The sequence below is a fragment of the Carya illinoinensis genome, chromosome 1 (assembly GCF_018687715.1).
Source record: "Carya illinoinensis cultivar Pawnee chromosome 1, C.illinoinensisPawnee_v1, whole genome shotgun sequence".
NCBI classification, from domain to species: domain Eukaryota; kingdom Viridiplantae; phylum Streptophyta; class Magnoliopsida; order Fagales; family Juglandaceae; genus Carya; species Carya illinoinensis.
In genome coordinates, this window is record NC_056752.1 from 22845001 (window position 1) to 22872512 (window position 27512).

Sequence of the window (27512 nt, forward strand, 5' to 3'; positions counted from 1 at the left end):
AGTCCTTCAAGGTGCGTGGTAGTACCTCACGTCCTTCTTCAGCCATGGCTAGTATCTTATTTCTTCTTAGTGATCTAAGAGTTCTTTCAATCTCCGGATCAACAGGAATAATATCACGAGATCTAGCACGGCGCATCCAATGTCAAAAACACACTTGTAGAACAAATTAAAACAAAATTCTAAATTAAAACCAAGATTACTTTGTATCAATATTGACAAAAAGAATAAGAATAAACCAATCCCCGGCAACGGCGCCAAAAAACTTGACCGGTGCAAAACTGCAAGTGCACAGTATCATAATTTTATAGTAAAGTAATAAGAAGAGTATCGTCCTCAGGGATTGGTACCTTACGTTTGCCAAATACCAAAATTATACTAAACTTGATTTTATCTAGAGGAATCACTAAGATTTCTGTAGTTGCAAATTAAACTAGATCAACTCAAAGAAAAATATGCAAAGGAAATAACACTGACGTTCGAAGATCAAATTAATGGGAAGAAAACTTCTAGGAAATCGATTTCACCTAATTCTTCACTATGCTTTTCTCATCCAGCTAACTTAATTTAATTCTCTTTTATCTATGCAAATCTCTAAATCATCCAAAAGCATCTTTCGATAGTCAATTGGAAATGACTCTTGTTTATCAATTCACACAAGAATATGCAAATTCAATAATCAAGAACGCAATAAGACCAAAGATTTAATTACTACATAGGCTCATACAAGTCTTTCGATCTCTATACTTACCTATGCTGAAATATCCAAGATCTACCCTATGATTCTCTCTTTCGATAGCAAATCACAAGATTAATTATCATCTAATCAATAGCCAGTTAATTAGAAGCAATAAACTCAGAATAAATCAGATAAACAAAGAGAGAATTGCATTAAATTAGCATAGACAAACAAGCATAGTTCGAAAATAGGTTACATCGTTTTCCTAGAATAAAGTAAATTTAGCTCATGCTAGAAATGGAATTCAATATAAACGAATTCACCATAATTGTTATGAGAAGATTGAAAGAAAATAAACACTGAAAAATCCTCCTTGCAGCCGCAAATCGTCTTCAAAAGCTCAAGGGAACGATTCAACGCTTTTCTCCCGTCCGTGCTCGTGTATGATTCCAATGTACGTGCAATAATTGGAATTCCCTCTCCAAAACAGATGATTTGAATCTCTCTAACTATGTTTTTCTGTCCCAAGAAGTGTTCTCCAGTCAAAAGTCGCGGCCCTAGAGTGAAAAATTGCTTTTTATATGGTGCGACGGCGGAAAACCTTAAATCTGTGAAAATACGTTGTTCGCTCGAGCGGGGTGTCGAGCGCACATCGAGCGTTCGACTCTGCCTGATTTCGCTCGAGCGTCCTATCGAGCGCACGTCGAGCGTTCGACTCTGCCTGATTTCGCTCGAGCGGCCAATGTCTCCGCTCGAGCGATATTTGTTTTTCAGCAACCCGCTCGAGCTCCCTGTCGAGCGGCAGTCGAGCGTTTGAATCTGCCTGAATTCAGGCAGAGTCGAGCGAACTTGTAAAATCTGCAATATGAAATTTTGCAAGTCATCAGTGTGAGATAAGGCCTCCAAGACCTCTTGCTCATCTAAGACATATTGGATCTTGCGATTCCATATATCATACTTTTCCCCATCTAATTTCTCCCCTTTGTTTAAGTCGGCAACAATATTCTTGGATGTCATTTCGCTACAATACGAAAAGAAGGGATATTACTCACACACCTAAGAAATCTGTCGCGTCCTTTCAAGTTAGAAAAAGAATAATTTAGACATGTCATAAGATCGAAAAATCGCTAGGCTTCAGAATCATCTCTTACGCCACAATATCCAATTATTAGATTTCTAACTCAATTCCTGCTCAAATTTTAAAAAACAAATATGGGAGAATTTATCATCATAAATCTCAATCATACTCTCATTATCTTAAGTAGTCATCTAGGTCTAGTCACATGTAAAGACATAACCTACTAAAACCGCAGTAACCTTTTGGGCTAGTCTACAAAGACAGTTATCCAGACCATAGCAACCTGTTGGGCCAGTCTACAAAGACGGTTCATATGAGACCATTGCAATCCATTTTTCTTGTTCTATAAGTGCATTTATAGTTCTTATTGAGGCCACTGTAGTCTTTTTGGCTATACAGTACATTTACAGTTCTTACTGGGGTCACTATGGTCTTTTGGCTATACAATGCATTTACAGTTCTTACTGGGGTCACTGCAATTCTTTCAGCTTATCATTCATACTGACAATTCTAACTAAGACTACTTAGTGAGATTTTCTATTTTATCACTAAAAGAAATAAAACTAATGTCTAAACATTCAAGTCTAACATTCATAGATGATAAAATAATCATATTTCCACATGTTCAATACACACATACATGTTATCACATTTAATCTAAAAATTAAATAAAAGATCACATGTATTATAACATTATGGAAAAAAAAAGCATGAAAATAACCAAATATTCACATGTAATCACATTTAATCTACAACATTAAATAAAAGATCACATGTAATATAACAATATATCTAAGCATATATTAAATCATGCCAAAAAAAAATATTTTTATTTTTTATTTTATTTTATTGTTGATATTATTATTATTATTAACAAAAAAAATTAAAAACCCCCACCTAAACCAAAGGATATTCGCAGCCCAGTGGTGCACCCATCTCCTTAGTTTACTAAGAGGTCTTGGGTTCAAAACCCATTATGGAATTTTAAAAAAAAACTGCCCCTTTTTGCATTTTTTTTTTAACAGAAAACAAATAGGCCGAAAGGCCCAGCCCATTTCATTTGGAAAAAAAAAAAAATAGTGCGCTGAAAAACAACCCAAGCCCATATGGAAACAGATGACCTAAGAGTCATCTTCTTCCTCCAGTCGTTACTGTTCACGTGAACAGTAACTCAGAAAAGCAGCTAGCTTCTACTGCCGTTTATGGAGGTCACCAGCGCCGCTGTTGGCCGGAAATCGCTTCCAGAGGAAGCTGGGTGCTGCCGCAGCACCACTCTGGTGCACGTAGCACCCCTCTGGTGCGCACAGCACCGTGGGCACCTGTTGGTGCACGCAGCACCATCACAGGGGTGCCGCGCAGCACCCTCCGGTGCACGCTGCACCTCCCACGTACAGGTGGTGCGCGCTGCACCACCGAGAGCAGAGGTGGTGCTTGTTGCACCACCGTGCGTGGGTGGTGAGCGCAGCACCCTTTGGTGCGCGCTGCTCCCCCACGCACATGGGTGGTGCGCGCTGCACCACCATGTGTGGGTGGTGAGCGCAGCACTGTTGCACAGTGGTTCAGCCCTTTTTTTTAATTAAAAAGAAATTGTAGCACCACATGTGCGCGAATCACATAAAAAAAACACAATCACAGTTTACATGCATATGCTAAAAAGAAACTAGAAGCAATTATAAAAGCTCTGATATCAATGTAAGAAAACACAGCGGAAATTACCTCAAGCTCAGCTTATAAAGTTGCTCCACAAGTTTTTCCAGATCAACAAATCTCAAGAATTTCCACTTAGTGGTAAAGCGTACTACGTAGTTTAAAACTTGAGTAACACTTTAACAAATCCACAGCCTAAATACTATTTTAAGAGAGAACAAAAGAGAGAGAGTTTTTTACTAATTTAGATGATTATCAAGAATCAAAAGAGGGGAGCTATATATAGCCCCCCTACACAGCTGGCCTTAAAGGCCAGCGTAAAACTGCCATTTAATGGTAGTAACACATGGCTTAAAGTCATGCGTTATAAGCAAATAATGCATGGCTTAAAGGCCATGCGTTAGACAGAGTGAAGGAGGGGTCTGCCCCACGTGGGCGCCCCTCCATTTAACAATCGCCGATGAGATGATGAGCATGACTTTATAACATTTTGTCTTTTTTCAATTAAACCATGTCATTTATTCACTTGTAAAATGACTATAAAATTAAAATAATTAGTAAAGAAATATAATTTTAAAAGTAAAAAAATAATTATTCTTTTATTTGTAATATTTTATCTTCTTATAAAATTAGTAACGAAGAAACTCATATCTTAACAATTGCACACAATCAAGTTATAAACAAATTTAAAAATAAGATAGAATTAAATAAGATGAAAATAAGATGAAAATTTTGTAAATAGTAATTATATGGTTTATGAATAGCAGTGAGATAGTTTAAATTAAGTATGTATTGAATTTTGAAAAATAATAGAGAAAAAGTTAAATAAAAAATATTATAAAGTTAAAATATTATTGTAATATAATTATTAATATTATTTAAAAATTTAAAAAAATTATAATGATTAGTTTGAAAAGATTGTAATGATTAGATTGAAAATATTTATATTTAAATAATATTTAAAAGAATGAGATGAAATAGGTTAGAAATTTTTTCTAAACATACCGAGGAAGAGTGGAACACAAGGCCGAGCCATTTATCGTGGTTTTTTATTATTTATGTAATGTAAATTGGTTCGACCTCATGTAAGTAGAAAAAAATATTTGTAGAACCTACAAGATCTATGCAGTTTTATTATTATTATTATTATTATTATTATTATTTATTTATTTAAGTTGGACTTGCATTAAAATTCTACGTAAAAATACACTTTTTTTTTTTAATAGAAACTTTACTTTAATAAAAAAAAATTCACAAAACTTGTAGAAAAATTTATCGAAATTACTCATTGATCAAAAGAATCAACAAAATCCAAGCCACGATACCTACAAATCTTCATTCCCTTTAGGAAAATGTCATATGTCTATTCTTACAATTTTACCTACATAATCATATATATTGATGTTAAGAAATAATAATTGCGATCTTGAGCGTATAAGCGTCGCGTAATTATTTAAAAAAAAATACATAAATATGAGATATACATAAGTAAAAGAAACAATAAAAAAATTTAATTTTTAATAATGGATCTAATTTTTTTAAAACGGTTGTACGGTATTTGCATACTCTATAAATTATATGTAACATTATTCGTGGTATTTAGAAAGATGGTAAAATAATCAGACAAAAATATTTTTAAAAATAGAATATAAATTTAGGCATATTTTGGTTAAACAGTTTAAATGAGATAATATGTTTTTTTAAAATTTAAATAAAATATTATTATAATATTAATTTTTTTAAAATTTAAAAAAATTAAACTGTTTATTATATTTTATTTAAAAATTTATAAAATTATAATAATTTTTTGAGAAAAGATAAAATAATTTAATTTCAACTAACCGAACGACCTTTCCGTTGCTAATTCACACCACCGACGTAATTCAAAACAAAAGGGGTAAAATAGTCAATACAATTAGTTATTCGGGTGCGAAAACAAATTGCAGAGTGAGAAAATCAAAAGAAACAAAAGGAAATAATTACTTTTAACGAAAAAATAAACAGAACGAGTTCTTGCTGAATACAAACTACACCGGAAAACGTCAAAACCTCTCTGTCTCTCTCTTCTCCGGTTCTGCGTCGTCAATTCTCAATAGTTCGTTTAACGTGGAGCTCCCTTCAGTCTCATATTTATATACAGTTTTGCCACAGTCTGTGTGCTTATATAATTTCTCTCTCTTTCTCTCAATTAATTTGTACTGAGTTCTTGGCATATCGTGCGCACGGGTGGGAGAGTCAAATTGGCGGGAACCAACGCTTGATTCTGAGGTTCTAGGAATTTGGTTCTACTGGGATTTGAGTTTGTATTTCTTTTTATTGGATTCCATGGCTAACCCGTCTGGAAACCATCAAGAGGCATCGTCTTCTCCGTTCAATGGCCAAGCGGCCGCTGATGGGAACACGAGCAATGGGAATTCAGCTGCGCCTCCGGATAACCAGGTCATGAAGCACAACACGGGAATCTCCTTGGACTGGACCGCGGACGAGCAGGCCATACTCGAAGAAGGGCTCGCAAAGTATGTCGAGAGTAACAATTTGAGTTATTCTTGTTTCGATGTCCTTTTGTAGGTTTACTGCAGTTGGGTTTTATGATTGCTTTTGTGTTTAACTGGGGGAATTTGTGTTTCTGTTAGGTTTTTTCCTGGTTATCGTTGCTGTTTTCAATTGGGTATTGAGGATTTTGAATGAATTTTGGTTTTTGAGTGTTGATTTGGCTTCTTGTTGAGATATATGGGTTTCTGTAGGTTTGTTTTAATTTGGTGTTGAGAATCTTGCTTAGAATTTGGTTTGTGATTGATACCTTGGTTGCGTTATTTTTTTCTCACCTTATGAAGTGTTTATGGGTTTCTTTCATCTTGGTTCCATTCTTTCCATGATTTTTTTTGTTGGAGTTGCTTTTGAATTTTAAAGTCGAGATATTTTTGCTACCTTTTTTTTCAGTCTTTCGTTGTGTGGTTATTAACATTCTAAAGTCGTCTGTGAGAGTTTGAAAAGTTTGATTTTTGTATTTAAGTTTGAATGATATATAGGGGAGAATGCAGATGAATCTTTGCATACGCCTTTGGTGATATGCCATTTTGGTATGCATAAAGCTTGGAAAAATTGTTCTGAAATGTTTCATGGTCAAGTGGCTGATTTTTTTCCTTATGTCTTAATATGTATAGCACTGAATGTAGTGTTGTAAATTTTCTTAAATCACGAATTTCAGCTACTGTTAGCCATGTTTATGTTAATCATCTTAATTAACACCGTATGCTGCTGGTTGAAGTTCTGACTTCTCTTGTTTTGGACTTGGAAATCCTATAACATCAACATGAATTTTTATTTTGACTTTTTTCACGAGTATTGTAATGGGTAATCTATTGCTTGAAAATGATTGGGTATCTAGATTTCTATCTCATCAGCCTTCTCAGACTCCAAGAAATGGATATTTAATTTACTAATGACAGCTTTGTCTGTTCCTGTATATTTTCCTGATCTTCATTGGTGAGATTATTGAATTACTAAAAACTTGAAAAAAGATATTTGTAACTGTGAATTGTGTAGCCGCCGCATAATCACTTTGAAAAAAGTGAATAAAACATGGGATGCACATGAAAAAAATTAATTTTTTAAAAGTGGATTTCACTCTTTTTCAAAGCAATTACACGGCGTTTACGCACTTCATGGATGTATGTAAAATTACTCTACTAAACTCAGAGACACTATTGCCTAGACCGAAAAATTTCTTAAATTTCTTGCTATTTTGTTCCAACCTGTTAGACATGTAGAACTTAAGATCTGACAATCAGGAATTAACTAAGTTTCCTTTTTTTTTTCTCGTCCCTTTTTTAATCTATCCAGGTAATAATAAGAGAGGTTGTTAGTTGCACCAAGTTACTAGATGGCAAGATTTGAAAGATTTTGATTGCTATTGACTCTTCTATGTATCCCATGTTTATTCTAATTTCAGTTTTTTCCCAATAAGTACAGTATACCGAATCTGAATCCAGAGTTTTTAGATTTAATATAATTTTCCACACAGTCTCTCTAATATTGGCATTAAATCTTGCAATTTCCTGCATTGTGAGATGATCTTATTGCTGAATAATGACTTGAGGGCTTGCATGGTTAAAGTCATTATTCAAACAGTTTTCTGCACAATCTGTTCTAATATTTTTCCATGAGGATCTTTTAGTTGGTTTGGAGACTTTAAAGATGTTTGAAGAAAGATAATGAAGCAGAGTATTTTATTTGGTTAAATTCATTATGCAAACCTTTGTGTTTTTCCTTTTGTTGTATCATTATCTTGTTATTATCCAGTTATTTTTGTAGTGACGTGATGATAGAATGTAGTAAGTGGGGGAAAATACAAGAAAATGTGGCACTAGCGTGTGCTTTTATGAATGCCTCAGACACCATGTACTTGTCATATATGAAAATTCAATATAGTATATTCTCACTTTGAGTAATAGATTTTCTATTTGATAAGATTTCCAGATTTGATGATAATTTATATTTGACTATTAAATTTTATCACCTCTTCAGTCATATCCTTGATTTTCAAGCCTTCATAGCCTAATTGGATGGAGGGAGCTGGAAGTAAAGGAAAGGTGTCTCATGAAGGAGGGCTCCCATCCCTAGTTTGATGCTTTAAATGGAAGAAAATAATGTGATGGATTGGAAGCATGTAACAGCCTGAACTTTTGAGGTTCTAATTGGAAAATCAGGGTTTACAAGATAATTAGGGTTTCTATTTTTAGAGAATGAATTAGGGTTAGATATGCGTTCATTCCGCAAGGTTAATTATTGGTTACCTAGGATTAGACCCTAGGATTATGGGGGATTAATTTTATGAAGATTTAGAAACCCACAAACTCACTAGGTCCATGTATGGATGAGCAAGCCCAAGTATTATCCTTGCTAAGCCGATAGATAGCCCATGAAAGTGAGCCCACATAGGTTATACCCCTACTTGCACTACACTTCTAGATGCGTCTAGTTGTACTCCAACTACATGTCACCTATTTCTACTCCAACCACAACTCTTACGGCAACCACGACTACTACTAGCTATGACTCCAAATCATATTCAAACATTCCACTAAACCCACAACACTAAACTACCACACCCCTTGGAGTCTACACTCTCCAAACTCTATTTATTGACACCATATGACATGAGCTTTAAGCATGGCCCCCTCCAAGGCCACGAAATTCTCTTAAGTTTTGTGTTAAAACAAAAACCCTGAGCCCTCTAACCCGTGCTACGACACTCCCCCTCTAAGCAAGAAGATCAAGATCCAAACCACTTAGCTGAGTTGTGTACTCCAACCCAACCTTTGGATCAAACTCCTTTTCCCTTATATGATAGGTATGTTAGACTAATACCATGAGATCATACGAAATTAGTGAAATTCGGATTTCATAAAGGGCTAGGAAATACACATGCTAGAGCTAGGTTTTATGGCATTAGATTGCATCTTTACACACGGGATTGGACAAGTATATGTATAGGATGATTATTTGAATGAAATTATGCATATTTGAAGACTTAGACTGATGATTTTGATGGTTTAAACATTGGGACAGATTTTACAAAGAGAGATCATGAGCAATTTGGGTAACATAGTATAGGGTTGAACATGGATGGGATGCATTAAGCATAGGGTCATATGAACTCACATGACTAAGTGTTAGTAGCATGCATAGTCACGGGTTTGTTTAGAAAAGATTAGGTTTGAAGAGCTTAGTGTGTATAGGTATGAATTGTGATGGAAGATGATGGACTAATTAATTAATGTAATCTAGCATAAGTGAAGTGTCAATTGAATGTTTAGGAGCTCAAGAGGCGCTCGAGTAGTCCAACTAAGAGAAATTCTAGTCTTTAAAGTGATGATATATGAGATTATAAATTGACATGATTATGTATTTATTGAATAGGTGATTGTCGATATGCTAACTGATGTCTAGAGTTGCGAGGTAAGTAATATGAGCATGCCCTTCATTGTCATGCATATTTTTTTAAATTTCGTAAGTAGCACGATCATACTGTTACATGTATGGTAAAAGATGTTTTTAAAGTATTAGGTATGTATGACCATTGAAAGCCCTTTTTACGTACCAAGTTATTATATGATGAAAGTAAGTTTCAATGTCATGTTATTATATGTTTTACATGCATCATGATATGTTTTCATTTATCATATGTTATTATGCGTTCTACATGCATCATGGTAAGAAAGATAGACAAGTTATGAAAGAAGCTTTAAGAATGGCCATAGGAGATACATGGTACGGATGTAGTTATGGGTGGATGTGCAAGCCACAGATATAAGCGTGGTTCACCATAGTATGTTATGATAAGTCAAGCAGTTCCCTTTATGGCCACAGGAAGTGGAACTGGTGCACAACCCTACACACAGGGGTTAAGGTGTGCTGGCTATAAAACAAAGGGAAAGACAGGTTTAGTGCGTTATGCATAGTACATATTACATGTTTATTTTAGTATAAGTATTAAGTATACACCTTTTTCAAGAAAACCCTATGTTTGTATTATTTTTATTTTGTGATATATTGCTTATTGAGTATTCGACTCATTTTTATATGTTTTAAATGTTTAACCACCCCGGGTAATGGTCAATGTGAGAGAGATGCTGTAGGATGAGACTTGACTAAAGGAGACAAAACAGAGGCCTAGGCAGTTTATTAAATATTTAGTTTTATGTTTTCAATCATTAAATTTATTTTGTTAAGCATGTGAGATTTGAATGATTTTCAATAACTGCTTCCGCGACTCTCTTTTAAATTTTTATGAAGTATGTTTTATTTTAAATTATGGAGTCTTTTGCACTTGGCGCTTCCTTAAGAAGAAAAAAAATTAAAGGCGAGCTTAGTAGTGTTACAAAGATAATTTAGGCACATATGTATATTGTATATTACGAGGATAATTTAGGCATATATGTATATTGTATATTCACTAGACTGTATATAGCAGACAATTAGGCTGTGATAACTTAGGAAATACTTAACGTATGGGTTGTAGATAACGTGAGAAATACTTCACGTGTATAGAAAATCTGGCGGCAATTAGGCGCCGAAATGCTTAGCAATAGAAATGTAACTCTCTATAAATAATGAAAGAAACCCAAGGGAAAAGGTATTCAAACCTTTTGACATGGTATCAGAGCTTCCACTCTGACTATTGTTTCTTTGTGCTCTTTAATCCTTGAGAGTTTCTAAGTAGCGATGTGGTGAATTTCTGAGTTCCTACTCTGATTATCTGTTCTCGCACGTTGGTGAGTTTATGAGTTTGTGGTGAGTGTTTTCTCTCATGTCTGTGGGCTTCCGACTTGTGGGCTAGTCACCTTGGTGACTGTCAGCAGTTGCAAGTGATGTTTCTATGCCAGTCGGCACTTTCTGTGGTGGTTGACGGTGTCTGTGGGTGGCTTTGAGGATCGGCAGGTTGTGTAAAGCTGTGTGGTGGCTGACCACTTCTGGTCATCATTTTCTCCTCTGTTTTGCGTGATTCTGTTATGGGCAGTGGAGCTTGGTGCTTATCGGCACCTTCTATTTTTAGAGAGGTATATTGTGGCTTGGTGTGGAGATTTCGGCACTTTCTGAGTTGTTTTTTTTTTTCCTTGGAATTTTCTGTTTTGTGGCTGTGGGTTCTCAGCAGAGGCATTTCTGGGTTGCATTTTGGTTGCTTTTCTTAGTTTGTGTGGGCTGCTAATTATTTGGGCTTTGATTATTTCCGTAGGCTTATTTCATTTGCATTACGTGTTTGGGCCTCTCTTTCACTTGAAGTTGGAACTAACTTGATTTGGGCTTCTCTTATTGGGTTCATTTTTTTTAGTAGACTTTTATCATGTCTATTGAAAATACTATTATTCGATTTACTGGAAAGAATTTTTCTACGTGGGAATTTCAATTTAAAATGTTTTTGAAAGGGAAAGAATTATCAACTCATATTGATGGTTTGGGTCAAGTTCCCACTGATGAAAAAGAACTTGCACAATGGGAGGTCAAGGATGCTAAAGTAGTCTCTTGGCTGTTGGGGACGATTGAGCCCCATCTTGTAACCAATCTCCACTGTTTTACTACGGCTCAAGCTATGTGGGATTATCTCCATCGCATTTATCACCAAAATCACAGTGCTCAAAAATTTCAATTGGAGGTGGAAATTAGCAATTATACTTGAGGTAATTTGACCATTGAACAATTTTACTCTAGTTTTATTAATCTTTGGAACGAGTATTCTGCTATTGTTCATGCTAAGGTTCCCCCAACGACCTTCGCGGCTCTTCAAGAGGTTCATACTGAGAGTCAACGCGATCAGTTTTTGATGAAGTTTCGCCCTGAATTTGAGCATGTTCGATCTGGTTTATTAAACCGTAGTCCGGTTCCTTCTTTGGATATCTGTTTGGGAGATTTATTACGTGAAGAACAACGGTTAACCACTCATATGGGTATGACTTCTAAGAAAGTCTTTTCTGAGGCTGTAAATGTAGCCTATGCAGCACAAGGGAGAGGGAGGAACAAAGTGCAGTGTTTCAATTGCAAAGAATTTGGTCATATTGCCCGAAATTGCTCTAAGAAATTTTGTAACTACTACAAGAAATAGGGTCATATCATCAAAGACCATCGAGTGCGGCTTCAAAATCGCCAATCCCAAGCTTTTCAGGCTATTGTTCAATCCTCTCCTTCTTCTGCACCACCAACTGTAAACTCGAATTCATCTGTTCTCACACCAGCAATGGTCAAACAGATGATTGTGTCTGCTTTTTCGGCCTTAGGCCTGCAAGTTACTAATACTAACTCAACCTCCTGGATTGTTGATTCGGGTGCTTCTAATCATATGACTGAAAATATGACGGGTCTTCCATGGGATTCGTAAGTATAGAGGATCACAAAATATTCAGGTCGCTGATAGCAGTACTCTTCCTATTACTGTTGTTGGTAAATTGGGCTCTTCATTTAGCGATGTTTTTGTCTCTCTTGGATTATCTACCAATTTGATTTCTGTTGGAGAATTGATAGATAATAATTGTGAAGTTCGCTTTTCTTGTGGTGGTTGTCTTGTGCAAGATCAGGTGTCGAGGACGGTGATCGCAAAGGGGCCTAAAGTGGGACGTTTATTTCCTTTACAGTTTTCTATTCCTAATGTTGTTTCTCTTGCTTGTACGACTACTGCCAATGCTAATGAAGTCTGACATAAGAAATTAGATCATTCTAATTCTGTTGTCTTGGCTCATCTTATGAAACATGGTTTTTTGGGCAATAAAAATTCATTTTCTTCTTTGCATGTATCTTTTGATTGTGTTACTTGTCATCTTAGTAAAAGTAAAACTTTACCTTTTCCTACACATGGTAGTCGTGCTTCTAATTGTTTTGAGATTGTGCATACTAACTTTTGGGGTGTGAGTCCTGTTATTTCTCATGGTCAATACCGTTATTTTGTGACATTTATTGATGATTATAGTCGATTCACCTGGATATATTTTATCCGTTCTAAAGCTGACCTATTTTCTGTCTTTCAAAAATTCGTTGTGCTTGTTGAGACACAGTTTAGTACTTATATCAAAACTTTACATTACAACTCAAGCGGGGAGTACGTCTCATTCTTTTCAAACTTTTCTTCAGCAAAAGGGGATCATTTCCCAGCGTTCTTTTCCTTATACTCCTTAACAAAAAGGAGCCGCTGAGCATAAGAATCGTCATCTCTTAGATGTCGTCCGTATTTTGTTGATTGATTCATCTGTACCTTCTAAATTTTGGGTAGAAGCTTTATCTACTACTGTCTATTTGATCAATTGTTTGCCTACTGCCACCCTAGATTATGATTCTCCCTATTTTCGATTATTTGGCATGTCCCTTGAGTATCAATCCTTTCATACTTTTGGGTGTATTTGTTTTGTTCATCTGCCACCTGTTGAGCGTCACAAACAAATCCTTTTTGAGTAGGACTATATGCCATAAAGGCACATGTGATTTTCTTTGAAAATTAATATTTCTTTCAGTCTCAGGTTATTTCTGATCCTCCTATTACTCTTCTTCCCACTTTTGATGATGTGTCCTCTTCTATTGAGCGATTTAAACCAAGTATGGTGTATCATTGACGCCTTCCACCTTCTTCAACGCCCCTTCCAGACACTGATTCGTCATCTAATTTTGCGATTCCTATACCTCGGCACTCTACCTAGGTTACACATCCACCAGATAGGTATGGTTTTCCTCATATCTTGCTTACTACCACTCTCGACATTGTTTCTGCTCCTAACTCTTATGCCTAGGCAACCACCCAACCATATTGGTAGCAGGCCATGCAAGAAGAAATCCAAGCTCTTCAAGACAATCACACTTGGGATCTTGTGATTTGTCCCTCTGGTGTCAAACCTATTGGTTGTAAATGGGTGTACTCAATCAAATTTCAAGTTGATGGCTCACTGAGCAGATATAAGGCCCGTCTTGTAGTTCTTGGGAACCGACTGGAGTATGGTATTGATTATGAAAAGACATTTGCACCTCTTGCCAAAATGACTGCTGTGCGGACTATCTTGGCACTTGCTACGTCGCAAGGGTGGTCTTTCCGACAAATGAATGTGAAGAATGCTTTTCTAAATGGGTATTTGAAGGAAGAAATCTATATGTCTCGACCTCACGACATGTTTGCTATACCTTTCTTAGAGGTTTGTCGGCTACGCCAATCCTTGTATGAACTGAAACAGGCTCCACGTGCATGGTTTGATAAATTTCACTTTACACTGCTTGCTTTTCCTTTCACTCAGAGTCAGTTTGATTCCTATCTTTTTCTTCGCAAGACTTCTGCAGGAATCGTATTGCTTTTGGTATATGTTGATGACATTGTGATTACTGGCTCCGATACTGAGTTAATTAAACAATTACGACAGAATCTCAAGGCCTATTTTCACATGAAAGATCTTGGTCCCCTATTGTACTTTCTTGGCCTTGACGTGCAGCTTACTCCGACTAGTACATTGTTACACCAGCACAAATACACACGGGAAATGATCTCATTGGCTGGTCTCCAATCAGGTAACTCTGTTCTTACTCCCTTGGAGATAAATCTTAAGTTTCGTCAGGAGGAAGGCGAGCTTCTATCAGATCCATCCTTGTATCGGCAGCTTGTTGGGAGTTTGAATTACTTGACGATTACTCGTCCTGACATTTCTTTTGCTGTGCAACAAGTTAGTCAATTTATGCTGGCTCCCCGACATCTTCACTTAGCTATTGTTCGCCACATTATCTGATATCTGAAGGACACCTCTACGCGTGGGTTGTTCTTTCCTAAAGAATCTTCCTTACAGTTGGTGGGGTATAGTAATGCTGATTGGGCCGAATGTGCGGATACTTGTTGCTCTGTTACTAGCTGGTGCATGTTCTTAGGCAATGCACTTATTTCTCGGAAGAGTAAGAAGCAAGATAGAGTTTCCAAGTCCTCCACTGAGTTCGAGTATTGTGCTATGTCTTCCACATGCTTTGAGATCACATGGCTTCGTGTGTTATTGGGTGAACTTGGTTTTTCTCAACTACATTCCACTCCTCTTCATGTTGATAATACCAGTGCTATTCAAATCACCGCTAATCCTGTCTACCATGAGCATACGAAACATATTGAAGTCGATTGCCATTCCATGCGTGAATCCTTTGATAAACATGTGATTACTCTCTCTCACATTTCCACTGAGCGTCAAGCTGCAGACATATTCACTAAAGCTTTTTCACGGCACCGACATCAGTTTTTAGTTGACAAATCAATGTTTCTTGATCTACCAGCATCAATTTGAAGGGGGATGTTACAAGGATAATTTAGGCACATATATATATTGTATATTACGAGGAGAATTTAGGCATATATGTATATTGTATATCCACTAGACTGTATATAGCAGACAATTAGGCTGTGATAACGTAGGAAATACTTAACGTATGGGCTGTAGATAACGTAAGAAATACTTCACGTGTACAAAAAATCTGGCTGAAATTAGGCGCCGAAATGCTTAGCAACAGAAATGTAACTCTCTATAAATAATGAAAGAAACCCAAGGGAAAAGGTATTCAGACCTTTTGACAAGTAGCACACCAGTGGCTCTATTTTCTAAAAATGATGTTGTTCTTAACCCTAGGGGGATGGGGTGTTACAAAGTGCCTCTCCTACGTAGAGCTCCCATCCTTCACTTTGCAATCCACCCTCACCTGGCTGGATTTGGAGGGATAGGAAACTTCTTTAATCAATTTTCCTGTTATGACCAATTTTATTAAAACAGCTAATAGAGGAAATAGATAGGTAACAAAGTGCATATTGGTGAATCAAATGTTTTGGGTTTCCTTTCCTCTATGTTCTCTTATAAACATCGCAAGAGAAGGATAGAATATTTATACACCACTTCTCTCCTTTCCTCTTCTAGGAATGCATTTATACCTTCTTCTTTCATCTCTTTTAAACTCCCGACATAGTGTCAATGTCTCTGTTGAAGTCAAACCAAAGTCTCATGTTTGGCTTTGAATTAGAGATTTTAAAAATCATGAATCTGTATGGTACCATTCTTATGATTGCAACCTTGAAAAAGCTGATATTGGATGTATAGATTTCTGTTGTTTTTATGCATCAATTTTATATTGTATTATGACTTTTAAAAAAAAATTATATTGTATTATTGCAACCTTGAAAAAACTGGTTTTGAGACATGTAACTACTTTTTTATTCCTATTATTTTTTAGTTATAGGATTACAGTTTTGTAGATTTAAAGGCTTAACTTGCTTGAAATAGCAATATATGTCGACTTTTATTTCTTTTACTTTAATGTATAGAGTTACAGATTTGTTATCTCAATTAGAATCTTTCATTTTTTATTTATTTTTCATGTCAATTTCTATTCATGGATATTCTGTTCATCCAAAGGATATTGTATTTACCTTGCAGCTTTAGCTCAGAACCGATGTTAAGACGCTACTCAAAGATTGCTATGAATCTGCCAAATAAGTATGTTCGGGATGTGGCATTGCGCTGTCGATGGATGACAGTAAGCTCTATTATTCTTCTGGGTCACTTATTTTATCAATAATCATCAAGTTAGTGTCCTGAAATTTAATGTGCTATGCTATAGTAACCAGAACAGATCTTGGGCCCTACATGCTATTGTAATTGCTGAAAAAAGTTCAGATTGTTCAATTAAATACCCTGCAAGAGTGGTCAAGTTGGCTGAGGCGATTGCTTATGCATCCATAGGTGATTAGTCTCTAGAATGATGGGTTGGGGACATCATCCGGGGAAGATTGAAATTATGGATAAGCATATGTCTTTTTGCAGTTTGTTCTATGAAATGTGATAGATTTGACGGTTTTTGTAATTACTGCTAAGAGATTTCATATATTTTATGCAACATCTTTAAACTGTGTGCACACATGCTTTCTTATGCATTTGAACAATCTTTTGTGGGTGATTGACGGAGAGTTTGGGCTGCTCCAATTGAAATACTCAAACCAATTAGGGAGTTCTTTGGTTGGTTTTTAATGTCCATGATAATCATTTCAGGCATACTAGTTATTATACTGTGGTTTCTTAGATTTAGGGTTTAGTGTAAAGTTTGGAATTTTTGGATCTAAGGGTCAAATTAGGTTTTGTTAGAGTTTTTAAATATGTATAGTGACGTAGCTCTACCTGCTTTCTGAATATTTCCTGAGCCAGCCTGTGGTAGTAAGAAGTTTCTTGGATCCCAGCCATCATGACCCAGGGAAGCACTAGCCATATTAGTCAGAGTTAGGTTTGGAGCCTCTCGTGTACTTGGATTGTGAGTTGAATATGAATAAAATTTACCTTATTAAGAAAGTTAATATGTGGTCACTTTGGAAAGAGAGGGACAACTGCACATTTAGTGGCGTAGAGCTTGATAGGAACTTGCTGAAATCGTTTTGCTATAATTTCTATGAAGGAATCATGAAAAGTAGCATATTTTGGATGAACCTACTTTCTATGAATTTCAAGTGTGGAAAATTTTTATGAAAATGGGTAAAATTAGTGTGGATTTGGGTTATGTGTAAAAATAGTGGTGAGACAGGAAATCATCTCAACCTACATCATGAAGTGGCAGAGCAAATTGTGGCCATTAGCATTGTCTATATATAGGATGCATATGCCTGGGATGGTGTTTGAGGCTTGACAGATTGGAAAGGTATATTGGTTGTCAACAGAGTGATGTGATTTGAGGTGCAGTCTCACCTATATTATTATGTGGACATTTTGGCAGGATGGGAATAACGGTGCTTAATAGGAACTTGCTTAGATAAAGTTTCCATCATTTCTTTGACTGGTTTGTGCTATAGTCAGTTTTCATTGTTCTTAAATTTTATTGCTTTTTAAATCTCCATTTGTAACCTGTTGAGAGGGCACTACTCTGTATTTGTTCCTTTTTTATTTGATATAAAGCTTGAGTTACTTGGGAAGAAACAAGATAGTTTTATTTTATGGTGTTCTGATTAATTCTTTTTGTCTTTCCAGAAAAAAGAAAATAGCAAGAGAAGGAAGGACGAACATAATTTAACAAGGAAACACAAAGACAAAAAGGTAGGTTTTGCAGTTATTTTTTTCTTTTATATGATATTTGGAAATTACTTGTGCGAAGTTTTTAGTTTGTTTCTTGATGTGGACATTTGTGCAAATGTGCCTTTGATTTTTTCTTGTTAGTTCCCTGAATGAATTGGTTCCTTTGTATATATATATCAGGTTTCTCTCTTGTATACCATCTTGTGTATTTGGGCTATGCCTATTATATTAATACAATCGTTTACTTATCAAATATATATATATCAAATCATCTACTCATCATGCATTCGAAATTTCCAATGACGTTACATTGCAAAGTTGAGAAACAGAGGCGATTTTCTTACCAGTTCCACTCCATTTTGTGGTACATAGAATAGATTATTTAATGATATGTATGTCTCTTCCATCTAATGGTAATATCAATCCCCTTGTTTTGCTTTAAAATTTCATGATTAGGCATATTTGGGTAGCTTTTGTCATTAATTATGATACTTTCAGTTTGTTTCTGTTACTTTTATTATTCTTGAGCCTTAAGCTGATATACTAACTTAGAAGTTCATCCACGTGCATAATGTGGAAATAACTCTGTTGGCGAGAGAATGTGTAACACAGTAATCTTATTAGCTGTTTGGGGTGCCACCTTATCATTGGATGTGATATCATTATTTGATCTTGAGATCTGGGGACTGATATGATCAGAAAGTGCCAGATATAGCCAAGTTGGATGATGAATAGATGTTCAACAAAATGTATACGCTTAAGCACGGCTGATGCAACCACACAAGACAAATGGGCATGAGAGAAGTGATTACTCAACGGATTGCACTACATCTCTGAATATTCTCATGGAATATATTTACATGCGTAGATAAGTGGTCTTGTTATGCTTATTGTTTATAGAATTTGAATGAGAAGTCCATTACTCTTGATACATGCATGCGAAAGCCTTATATTAAAGAATAATTAAGTAACTAGTTAACCTTGGTGGCATTCATGCGATGATGTTCAAGTGCTCCGATTCTTTGGGGGAAGACCTCATTGTTTCATGTAGAAAATGTAGTCTATGCCACTTTGGTATTTTTTTTTTTTTTTTCAATCAGCCTTAGGATTATAATGCTTTCACACCACCTGAATCAATGAGGCTTGAGAGTTGGGAGTCCTCGTCTTGTTTATAGTGCATATTTTTTTCTCTCTCTTCCCTTATACCGCCCCTTATCTAGTAAAATAGTATTTAAGGTGTCTATATCATGGTGCAATGTTCCGGTTTACTTTTCTGTGGATTGTCTGTTTTTTCAGCACCAGATGCTCCATGATTGTATTTTCTGTATTATTTTGTAGGAAAAAGTCAATGATCCTTCAGTTAAGTCATCTCCCTTTGCGGCACGGCTGAATGTTCCCACATATGCTCCACCAGCAATGGATAATGATGATGGCATCTCATTCAAAGGTTAGCTATATGGTTGGTTTTTTTTTAAGTTTTCAGTGCAGCGGCATGGTATCATATCTTGTTTCCTGGGTGCTTTTGTTGCACGTACAAAAAACTTATTTCTTTGGTTTACCTCACTCAGGTTGCATCTCATTTTGACAAGTGGCTCCCCTTTCTTTCTCATGGTTTTTTTAATCTAACCTCAAAATTACAACTATTAGCTGCATTTAATTAACATTTTCATCATCATTATTCAATGTTATACATATGACTCTTGCATTTTATTGGCTGGTATTTGTATCCAATGATCAATATTGGACACGAATTGATATCTTTGCACAAATTTGCATCTTAAAAACGGAAGTTTTATTATGTCTAGGCCTGAAATGGATTGCTCTATGAAGCTTTGATGATTACTGATTTAATAACACGTGCTTTCTCTGCATAATATAAGTATTGTACCTCTACGTTTTTCCAGAAGCCGTTTTCATTCAAAGTTATGCAAAATCACTACAGAAGAACTGATTTAGAAAGAGTTGATGTATGTGGCCATTGATGTGGTCTTATTTGAAGGCCTTATTATATTCATCTTGTCGGCGACATGATATTGCTTGTTGTACTTTGGAATCAATGCTTTCAATATTAAAAACAAAGTAGATTCTTTCAAATTTAATTACATATACACTATTTTACATCTATGTACATCGTAGTTCAGTTGGTCTATGCAATGAACCATCTCTATGCCAACTGGCCTGCATGGGACCGGCTGAATGAGTTCATCAATGGATTGACAAGTGTGGGTGGTGCATGGGATCTCACATTTTGGGAGGGAGAAGTCCTTGCTCTTTGGAATGATTTCAAGGGCCTCTAATTGTGCCATTGACTAGTCCTTTTGGCATATGGCTCGGGCCTCCCTTGGGGCATTACACAAGCATGTTTTGAAGCAGAGTTTGTTTTCTATGCAGCATAAAATGCCTTACAGAAAATTTGAATTATGTTGTTTGCAGCTATTGGCGGTGCCATGGGAGAGTGTCTGGAGCAAAATGCACAGGCCTTACATCAAATTTCTATAAACCTTACAGCTATGCAGGTGAATAAGAACATACATCGCATAGGTGTTGCGCTCGTATATGTCTATACTTGGGCTTTTGCCTATTCTCTTGATCAATAAAATCTTGTTTACCGACAAAAAAAGAAAAAGAAAAAAGAAAAAGAAAGAACATACACCATATGGTTATTTATTTTTACTTTAGTCTAATTATTACATTGGTTTGGGAGGCATCTTAAAGTCAAGAATAATGCTACCAATTTTTCATTAATATTGATGGAAAAAATCAACAGCCCTCTCTTGTAGATGTTGATGTACCTTTTGCTTGCCGCTATTTTAATTTCTATGCTTGAATGCTTGTGTTTAGATGGTTTGGGTGGATTGTAGATAATCTAGCTGCAGTTTACCTTTCTCGCGCAGCACCATTTATTTCCTCAGTATTTGTAGTTTAGCCACTGGATTTCCTAAATCCCAACCCTCACCCTCCCTGACCTCATTAATTATAAGATAAAAAACCAAAAAAGGCTTTGTTTTAGGTGCTTAATAGGGAAGCCCACTAGTCGACATATGAATAGTAGAGGTTCTGCTGTAATCGTTGACTTTAATTTCTGGAAAGGAATGCCCAGTCTTAATGTACTGGTTCATTTTTTAACTTCTTGCAACAATTTAGTTTTTAAGCGTCCTATAATTTTGTCTAGAATTGTTTTAACTTTGTCCAAGATCATCTGTGATTAGCATATCAAATATATTTTCCTGTGACATTTTAGTAATAATAAATACCATAAATAAAGGAGGGGGTTTTTGTTGTTAATTCTCATGTACTCTTTGTGATTACCAAAATGAAGTGGCTGTATTTTCATTTTGTATTCAGCTGCAGGACAACATAAGTCTCTTCCGTCAAACCCGCGATAACATCCACAAAATCATGAATGAGTATGTCGCTGACCATGCTTAATGCTTTCTTTAAATATTCTGGTATTATATTTAGTTTTAACAGTTGTCCTAGCATCAGTTTATATGAAATATTAGTATTTTCCTTCATACACGTGTGAATATATATGTTTCTCAAATATTTGTGCATTGTGTGTTTTACAGTTTTGCTACCCTTTTCTCATTATTCTTGTAATTGCTAGACGGAGCTTTGATTTTCAGTGGGTACAACTAGTTTAGTGCACAATGAAAATTGAGAAGAGCTAGTTTGGAGCATATGGTTCATGTTGCCTACATTGGCTTGAGTTGCTTGATCATCACTCGCATTTGTCCTGGTGACCTACATGTTATTGACCTTCTTTAATCCTTGTGTACCAAAATCACCTTAGTAATATAGGTATGCATTTATCATATGCATCATTATGTAATACTTTTTTATAAGTAGCTGGCTCTACGTGTAGCTGTTGAGAATATGCTTCTTTAATAGCAATATAAATTAACTACAATTAAAATAGTATCGAAGGGGCTGGGGGATCCCAGCAAACACTCCAAACAAACGTGCCATAAAATATGAAACAAAATGAAATGGAACCTGATGGTTCCTGTTCCATATTTTCTTGAGTAAAAGGCAAGACAGAGGCCATCTTGAAGGGAGTTTTTTTGGCTGGAGTGCCCAACAGCGCTAGAACGTTCACTGGTATTGGGGTGGTCGATGAGGATCTCGTTTTCACTTCTATGGAAAAGAAAGTACACATCAATAGCTTCCAGAAAAAGAGGAATTCAGTCTCGCACAAAAGAGTGGTATGGGTGAGATCTGGAGCTCTATAGGTGCAAGGTGCATACAAGCCACCGAAAGAGATGGTGCTGCATGAGCCACACATTGTTTCAGAGGTTAGGTTGTGGGGGAACCAGGGCTGCAAATCTGCTGGGCCAGTTTTAGCCCCCTACAACTAATAAGGAAAAAAAAGAAAGAACATGCACAAAATAGCAACATAAAAAAGAAAAAATGTGGCCAGAGAACTAAGCCCAGAGGAGGCTGGATCTTCAAAACAAGCTGAAAGAGGCCTCAAAAAGGCAGCACATGGAGGCCATGCAGTGTGGATTCTGCCCAAATAAGGTTGGGCCTAGTGGATCTTGAGTGACAGTGCTTTTGGTGGTACACATGGGAGGACTTCAGTGTAGCAACTAGCACCATAGTTTGGGCCTCTAAAGGGCAAAAGGTTTTTCTTTTTTTGTGTGTGTGTGTGTTTTTTTTGTTTTTTTTGGGGGGGGGGGGGGGGGGGGGGGGCGGAGGTGAGAAAAAAACTGGAGTGTGAGTTATGAGAGAGGATTCGTTTGTTGGGAACATGGTGAGCTAGATCTCCTCTCCAATTTAGGAGAGTATATACAGCCTAGATTAATGAGTCAATTATAGCTATCACTCAGTAGGAATTTATCCATTGACACGGCATAATTTATGGCCTTCTACTGACTCCCCCCTCAAATTGATGTGGGTTATCCATAAGCATCAATTTGTTTGTAAGAAAATTATGCCGTTGCCGTGTGAGAGCCTTGGTGAAAATATCTGCCACTTGAAGATTGCTGGACACATGTGGAAGAGAGATATTCTGAGCTTCAAATGCCTCACGGATGAAGTGGCAATCAACCTCGATATGTTTAGTGCATTCATGGAAGATGGGATTGGCTGAAATGTGAATGGCACTAGTATTATCCGCATGAAGAGAAGTAGGACTGCATGGAGAAAAACCAAGCTCAGCCCATAGCCCACGGAGCCAATGTATCTCAGCGCAAGCTTGGGACATAGCCATATATTTGGACTCAGTAGAGGACTTAGAAACGCAGTCCTGTTTCTTACTTTTCCAAGAAATAAGAGCTGGGCCAAGAAACATACACCAACCCATAGTAGAACGTCAAGTGTCACTACACCCGGCATAATCAGCATCACTATATATGCTACAAGATCAAGTGAAGTACCAGCAGGATAGAAAAGTCCCCGCAAAGCTGTGGCCTGGACATAGCGGATGATTTGTCGAACTGCAGCCATATGGAGGTGCCGGGGAGAAGCCATGAACTGACTAACCTACTGGACTGCATAAGAGATATCAGGCCTAGTGTTTGTAAGATAAACCAAGCTGCCAACAAGTGTACGATAGGCTGCAGGGTCTGCTAACAGGTCACCCTCTTCTTTGCGCAGCTTGAGATTAAGTTCCATGGGAGTATCAAGAGGAGTAGAGTCCTGGAGACCAGCAGCAGCCACCAAGTCCTGGGCATACTTGTGCTGTGACACAAAGATACCATGTGAATCAGCAGTAATCTCTAGACCAAGAAAATACATGAGAGAGCCCAGGTCCTTCATGTGAAAAGAGTCCTGTAAATGCTGCTTTAATTGGGAGTTCAGAACCGAATCAGTACCCGTGATGATTATGTCATCAACATACACCAAGAGAATAACAACACCAATCTCAGTTTGAGAAAAGCAAACTTGAGTAGGGTAGAGGTAAATTTCTCATACCACGCATGAGGGGCCTGTTTGAGACCATACAAGGAGCGACGCAACTTGCACACTGCAGAAGTATGGGTGGAAAGTAAACCTGCAGGAGGACGCCTATAAACGTCATGCTTGAGATCCCCGTGAAGAAGGGCGTTCTTCACATCCATTTGGTGCAAACCACAATTTTGAGAAGCAGCAATAGCCAAAATTGTGCAGATTGTGGGTTAAGCACTACCATTGGCTGTTTGAATATATGACGAGCCACAATATTCTCTGATATTACTTAACCCTTGGAGAGAATTAGTCATATGATTAGAGGCACCTGAGTCTAAGATCCAAGAGGTAGATGAAGAATCAGTACCTTGAAGATCAAATGCTGAAAATGCACTCACAATCATTTCTTGCACCATCTCTCAAGTTAGAGAAGATGCTGGAGGCTGTAAAGCAACTTCAGAAGTTGCAGCAGGAATAGCAAGCTGTAATGCACCAGAAGTAACAGCAGCATGATAGGCCTTGTTGAAGCGTGAAGGACAAATAGGACACTCCTTAATAATGTGCCCTGGCTGCTTGCAGTAATTACAAAATTTCTGAGGACAGTGAGAGGCAATATGGCCATATTTCTTACAACTATAGCACTGTGTGGTGCTCATGTCACGACCCTTACCCTTGCCATGAGCAGCATAGGCAACTGAGACAGTATTAGAAGCAAAATGAGCGTGTTCCATAATATTCTGAGTATTGAGACGTTGTTCCTCATGCAAGAGTTCTCCAAAACAGATCTCCAAAGTCGGAACAGGATCTCTATTTATTAGAGAGGCACGAACAGATTCAAAGTCAGGCCACAATTTCATTAGAAATTGGTCTCTTTGGCTGGTTTTGTGTATGTGTTGTACTGCCACCAATCCTTCTGCAGAGACCTTGGCTGTAACAAGGTCTAAATAATCTGTCCACAAAATCTGAAAACCAGAGTAGTAGTCTTGAACTGATAGATCCCCTTGGGTATAGTTAGCAATGGCCAAGTCAAGCTGGAAGCGCCTAGCATTGTTGTCTTGGTTATAGACTTGCTTGAGATAATCCCACATAGCCTTTGCAGACCTATGAGGACGCAGAGAAAGAATCAGATGTGGCTCCATAGAACCAAGAATCCAGGACCTGATTTGGTTATCTTTGGCAGCCCAAGCTGCCTTGTCAGCTGCAGAACCTTCTGCAGTAGATCCCCCTTTGCTACTGCCATCTATATGGCCCCACAGCTCCTTACCCTTGAGAAATGTCTCCAATTGAAACTCCCAAGCAGCATAATTTTTGCCAGTGAATCTGACACAAACATCATCTGACTTCTCCATAATCACTGAGGCTATAACTGAGAGAGCTAGTACTGAGATTTCTTAGAGATTAGCTCTGATATCGTAACAGAATGGTTCGAATTGTCTTCTCTTCTGAGAACGTCTTTCATTATATAGCCAAGACTGCCAGCTATACAAGGAAACTTAAGCTGTACATGCTAATCACAGAGAGTGATCCTAGGGAGCTATATATGGTAAGCTAGCTAATTACACGAGTGATCCTAGGGAGCTATACATGGTAAGCTAGATCTCCTCTCCTATTTAGGAGAGTATATACAGCCTAGATTAATGAGTCAATTACAGCTATTACCCTGTAGGAATTTATCTATTGACATGGCATAATTTATGGCCTTCTATTGACAACGCATGCATTGTAATAAATATAATTCCACTAAGTTTACCATGTGTGTAATATGACCTAGGTCTTTAATTTTTTTCATTCTGATCCATTAGGTAGCATGAAAATATTAGTTTGTTACAATATGTTTTTTGAAATGGGAGATTGATTTGAATATGCTGTTGAAAGAGCTATGCCAATCAATTTTCTGGTAGAATCACTGAATATGTATAAATGCTACACCTTTGCTTTATCTTCTATGTAGGTTGAGCTTGAATGACACGCCGGAGGTAATGAAGCAAATGCCACCACTGCCAGTGAAGTTGAATGAAGAGCTAGCTAACTCCATGCTTAATCGCACAAACCTTCCAAGGCAACCATGATCAGCCTTATCCTTACCTTAGGTTTTAGATCTGTTCCCAAGGCCCGTTAAGCAGCCTCAATGAAAAGATGGTCCTGCCTCAATTGGGATCTGTCAATGAAATCCTGGCATCCAAACAAGGAAAATAATTCTCTACCAAATTGACCATTGTGGTCCCAATTCAAAAATTGTCTGACCCAGTTGTTGTGTGCAGAAAGGCAGTATTTCTTTTTCTTTTTCTTTGCTTAATGTTCTTGTTTTTGATAGTTGGAAATTAGGGAATAAGGATTCTTTTGTTATCTTTTGGTAAAAACTAGGGAATGAAAAGAGTAAGAATTTAGTATCATTTTGGATGTTTTTGTTATGATGTAATTAGTGCTTATAGTTTAGTACAGTTTATTACAGTTTGAGGCTAATGACCTGTGACCTTGTTATCTGTTTACTAAATTTCATGCTCAATAAAGTTGTAAGGCCTATTTCCTATCTATCTATCTATCTCTCTCTTTGTTCTCCTCCAGTCTTTAGGGCTGATTTGGATTCAGAGATGAGATAAGATGGTTTTAGATGAAAGTTGAATAAAATATAATTAGAATATTATTTTTTAATATTATTATGGTTTTGCGATTTGAAAAAGTTGAATTGTTTATTATATTTTGTGTAGAAATTTGAGAAAGTTGTAATGATGAGACGAAACACTTTCTCCAAACGGCGCCTTAAGTGTTCAAACAAAACTAGTAAAAATTTTGAATTCGGCTATTGAACTAAGCTTTCCCCCGTTGATTGTGGTGGCTCTCCACGATTCTTTAGCCGTTTCGGCTGCAATACACTTTTTCTGACTTTTCCACTTCCATTAGCGGCACTGTTTTGTGCTTGCTGGTCGTTGTGAATTAGGAAAAGCAGCAACAAGTGTGCTTCCGTCAATCTTTGTGAGGTGGCTTTGACGAGGATTGGATTACATGTCTGGTTTTCGTCAAATCTTGTTTTCTCATGCGATGTCTTGATTTCTGCAGGCATTTTTACTATCAAAAGATTCCATAAAGTATTTAAAAAGAAAAAAAAAAAAAAAAAACTGCCAAAAGAGAATGGAGTCCATACAACACACTTTGATTGGTATTGGTCCTATTAGAAATTTAGGTACATGGATGTGGAATAAAGTTTTGAATTTCATTCCATTAACCTATCCGGTTTAGATATTAGAACAAAATATTTCAATCGCATCAAAACTTTATTTGAGAAATTCTCGGTTTATACAGAAATCTTATATTTGTAGGCTTACAAATGGTGTAATTTAATGTGATCAGTCAAATTTACTTTATAATAAAAATACCTTTACAAGCTGACAGATCAAATTGAATTACATCAATTTGTAAACTTTATAATTATTGTATAAGATTTGTCATGTCATGATAAATAAGCACCATGTGAAAATTTGAGTTAATGAATGAACAAAATCTGTAGAGAGAAATCATTTTGATATATGAGAAACTTTTGCACTCAACTAATTTGAAACCTGATGGAATTCCACTAAATAGAATTAAAGTTATTTGAATGCAAATTATCGGTGGAATCAACCATAGGTCTATTATTACTATTAACTAACTCGATAAGCGTCACATCAAAGAGAACCAAACT

General features: G+C 36.7%; 1 protein-coding gene across 1 annotated transcript; it reads left to right on the plus strand.

Moving 5' to 3' along the window:
- Positions 1-5386: 5386 nt before the first annotated feature.
- Positions 5387-26367, plus strand: LOC122313611. The gene is made up of 7 exons (XM_043128767.1): positions 5387-5917; positions 16325-16424; positions 17900-17965; positions 19283-19391; positions 20378-20460; positions 21290-21351; positions 25785-26367. Exons 1-7 carry the CDS (start codon positions 5727-5729, stop codon positions 25900-25902), a joined length of 729 nt encoding a protein of 242 aa, XP_042984701.1. The 5' UTR covers positions 5387-5726; the 3' UTR covers positions 25903-26367.
- Positions 26368-27512: the final 1145 nt, after the last annotated feature.

What these genes read in the sequence shown, in the direction of transcription:
- LOC122313611 (XM_043128767.1), top strand. Translation starts at nt 5,727, where the DNA reads ATGGCTAACCCGTCTGGAAACCATCAAGAGGCATCGTCTTCTCCGTTC. An exon ending in TGCGCTGTCGATGGATGACA is followed by an intron (nt 16,425 to 17,899) that starts GTAAGCTCTATT and finishes TTGTCTTTCCAG; the next exon opens with AAAAAAGAAAATAGCAAGAG. An exon ending in ATCCACAAAATCATGAATGA is followed by an intron (nt 21,352 to 25,784) that starts GTATGTCGCTGA and finishes TCTTCTATGTAG; the next exon opens with GTTGAGCTTGAATGACACGC.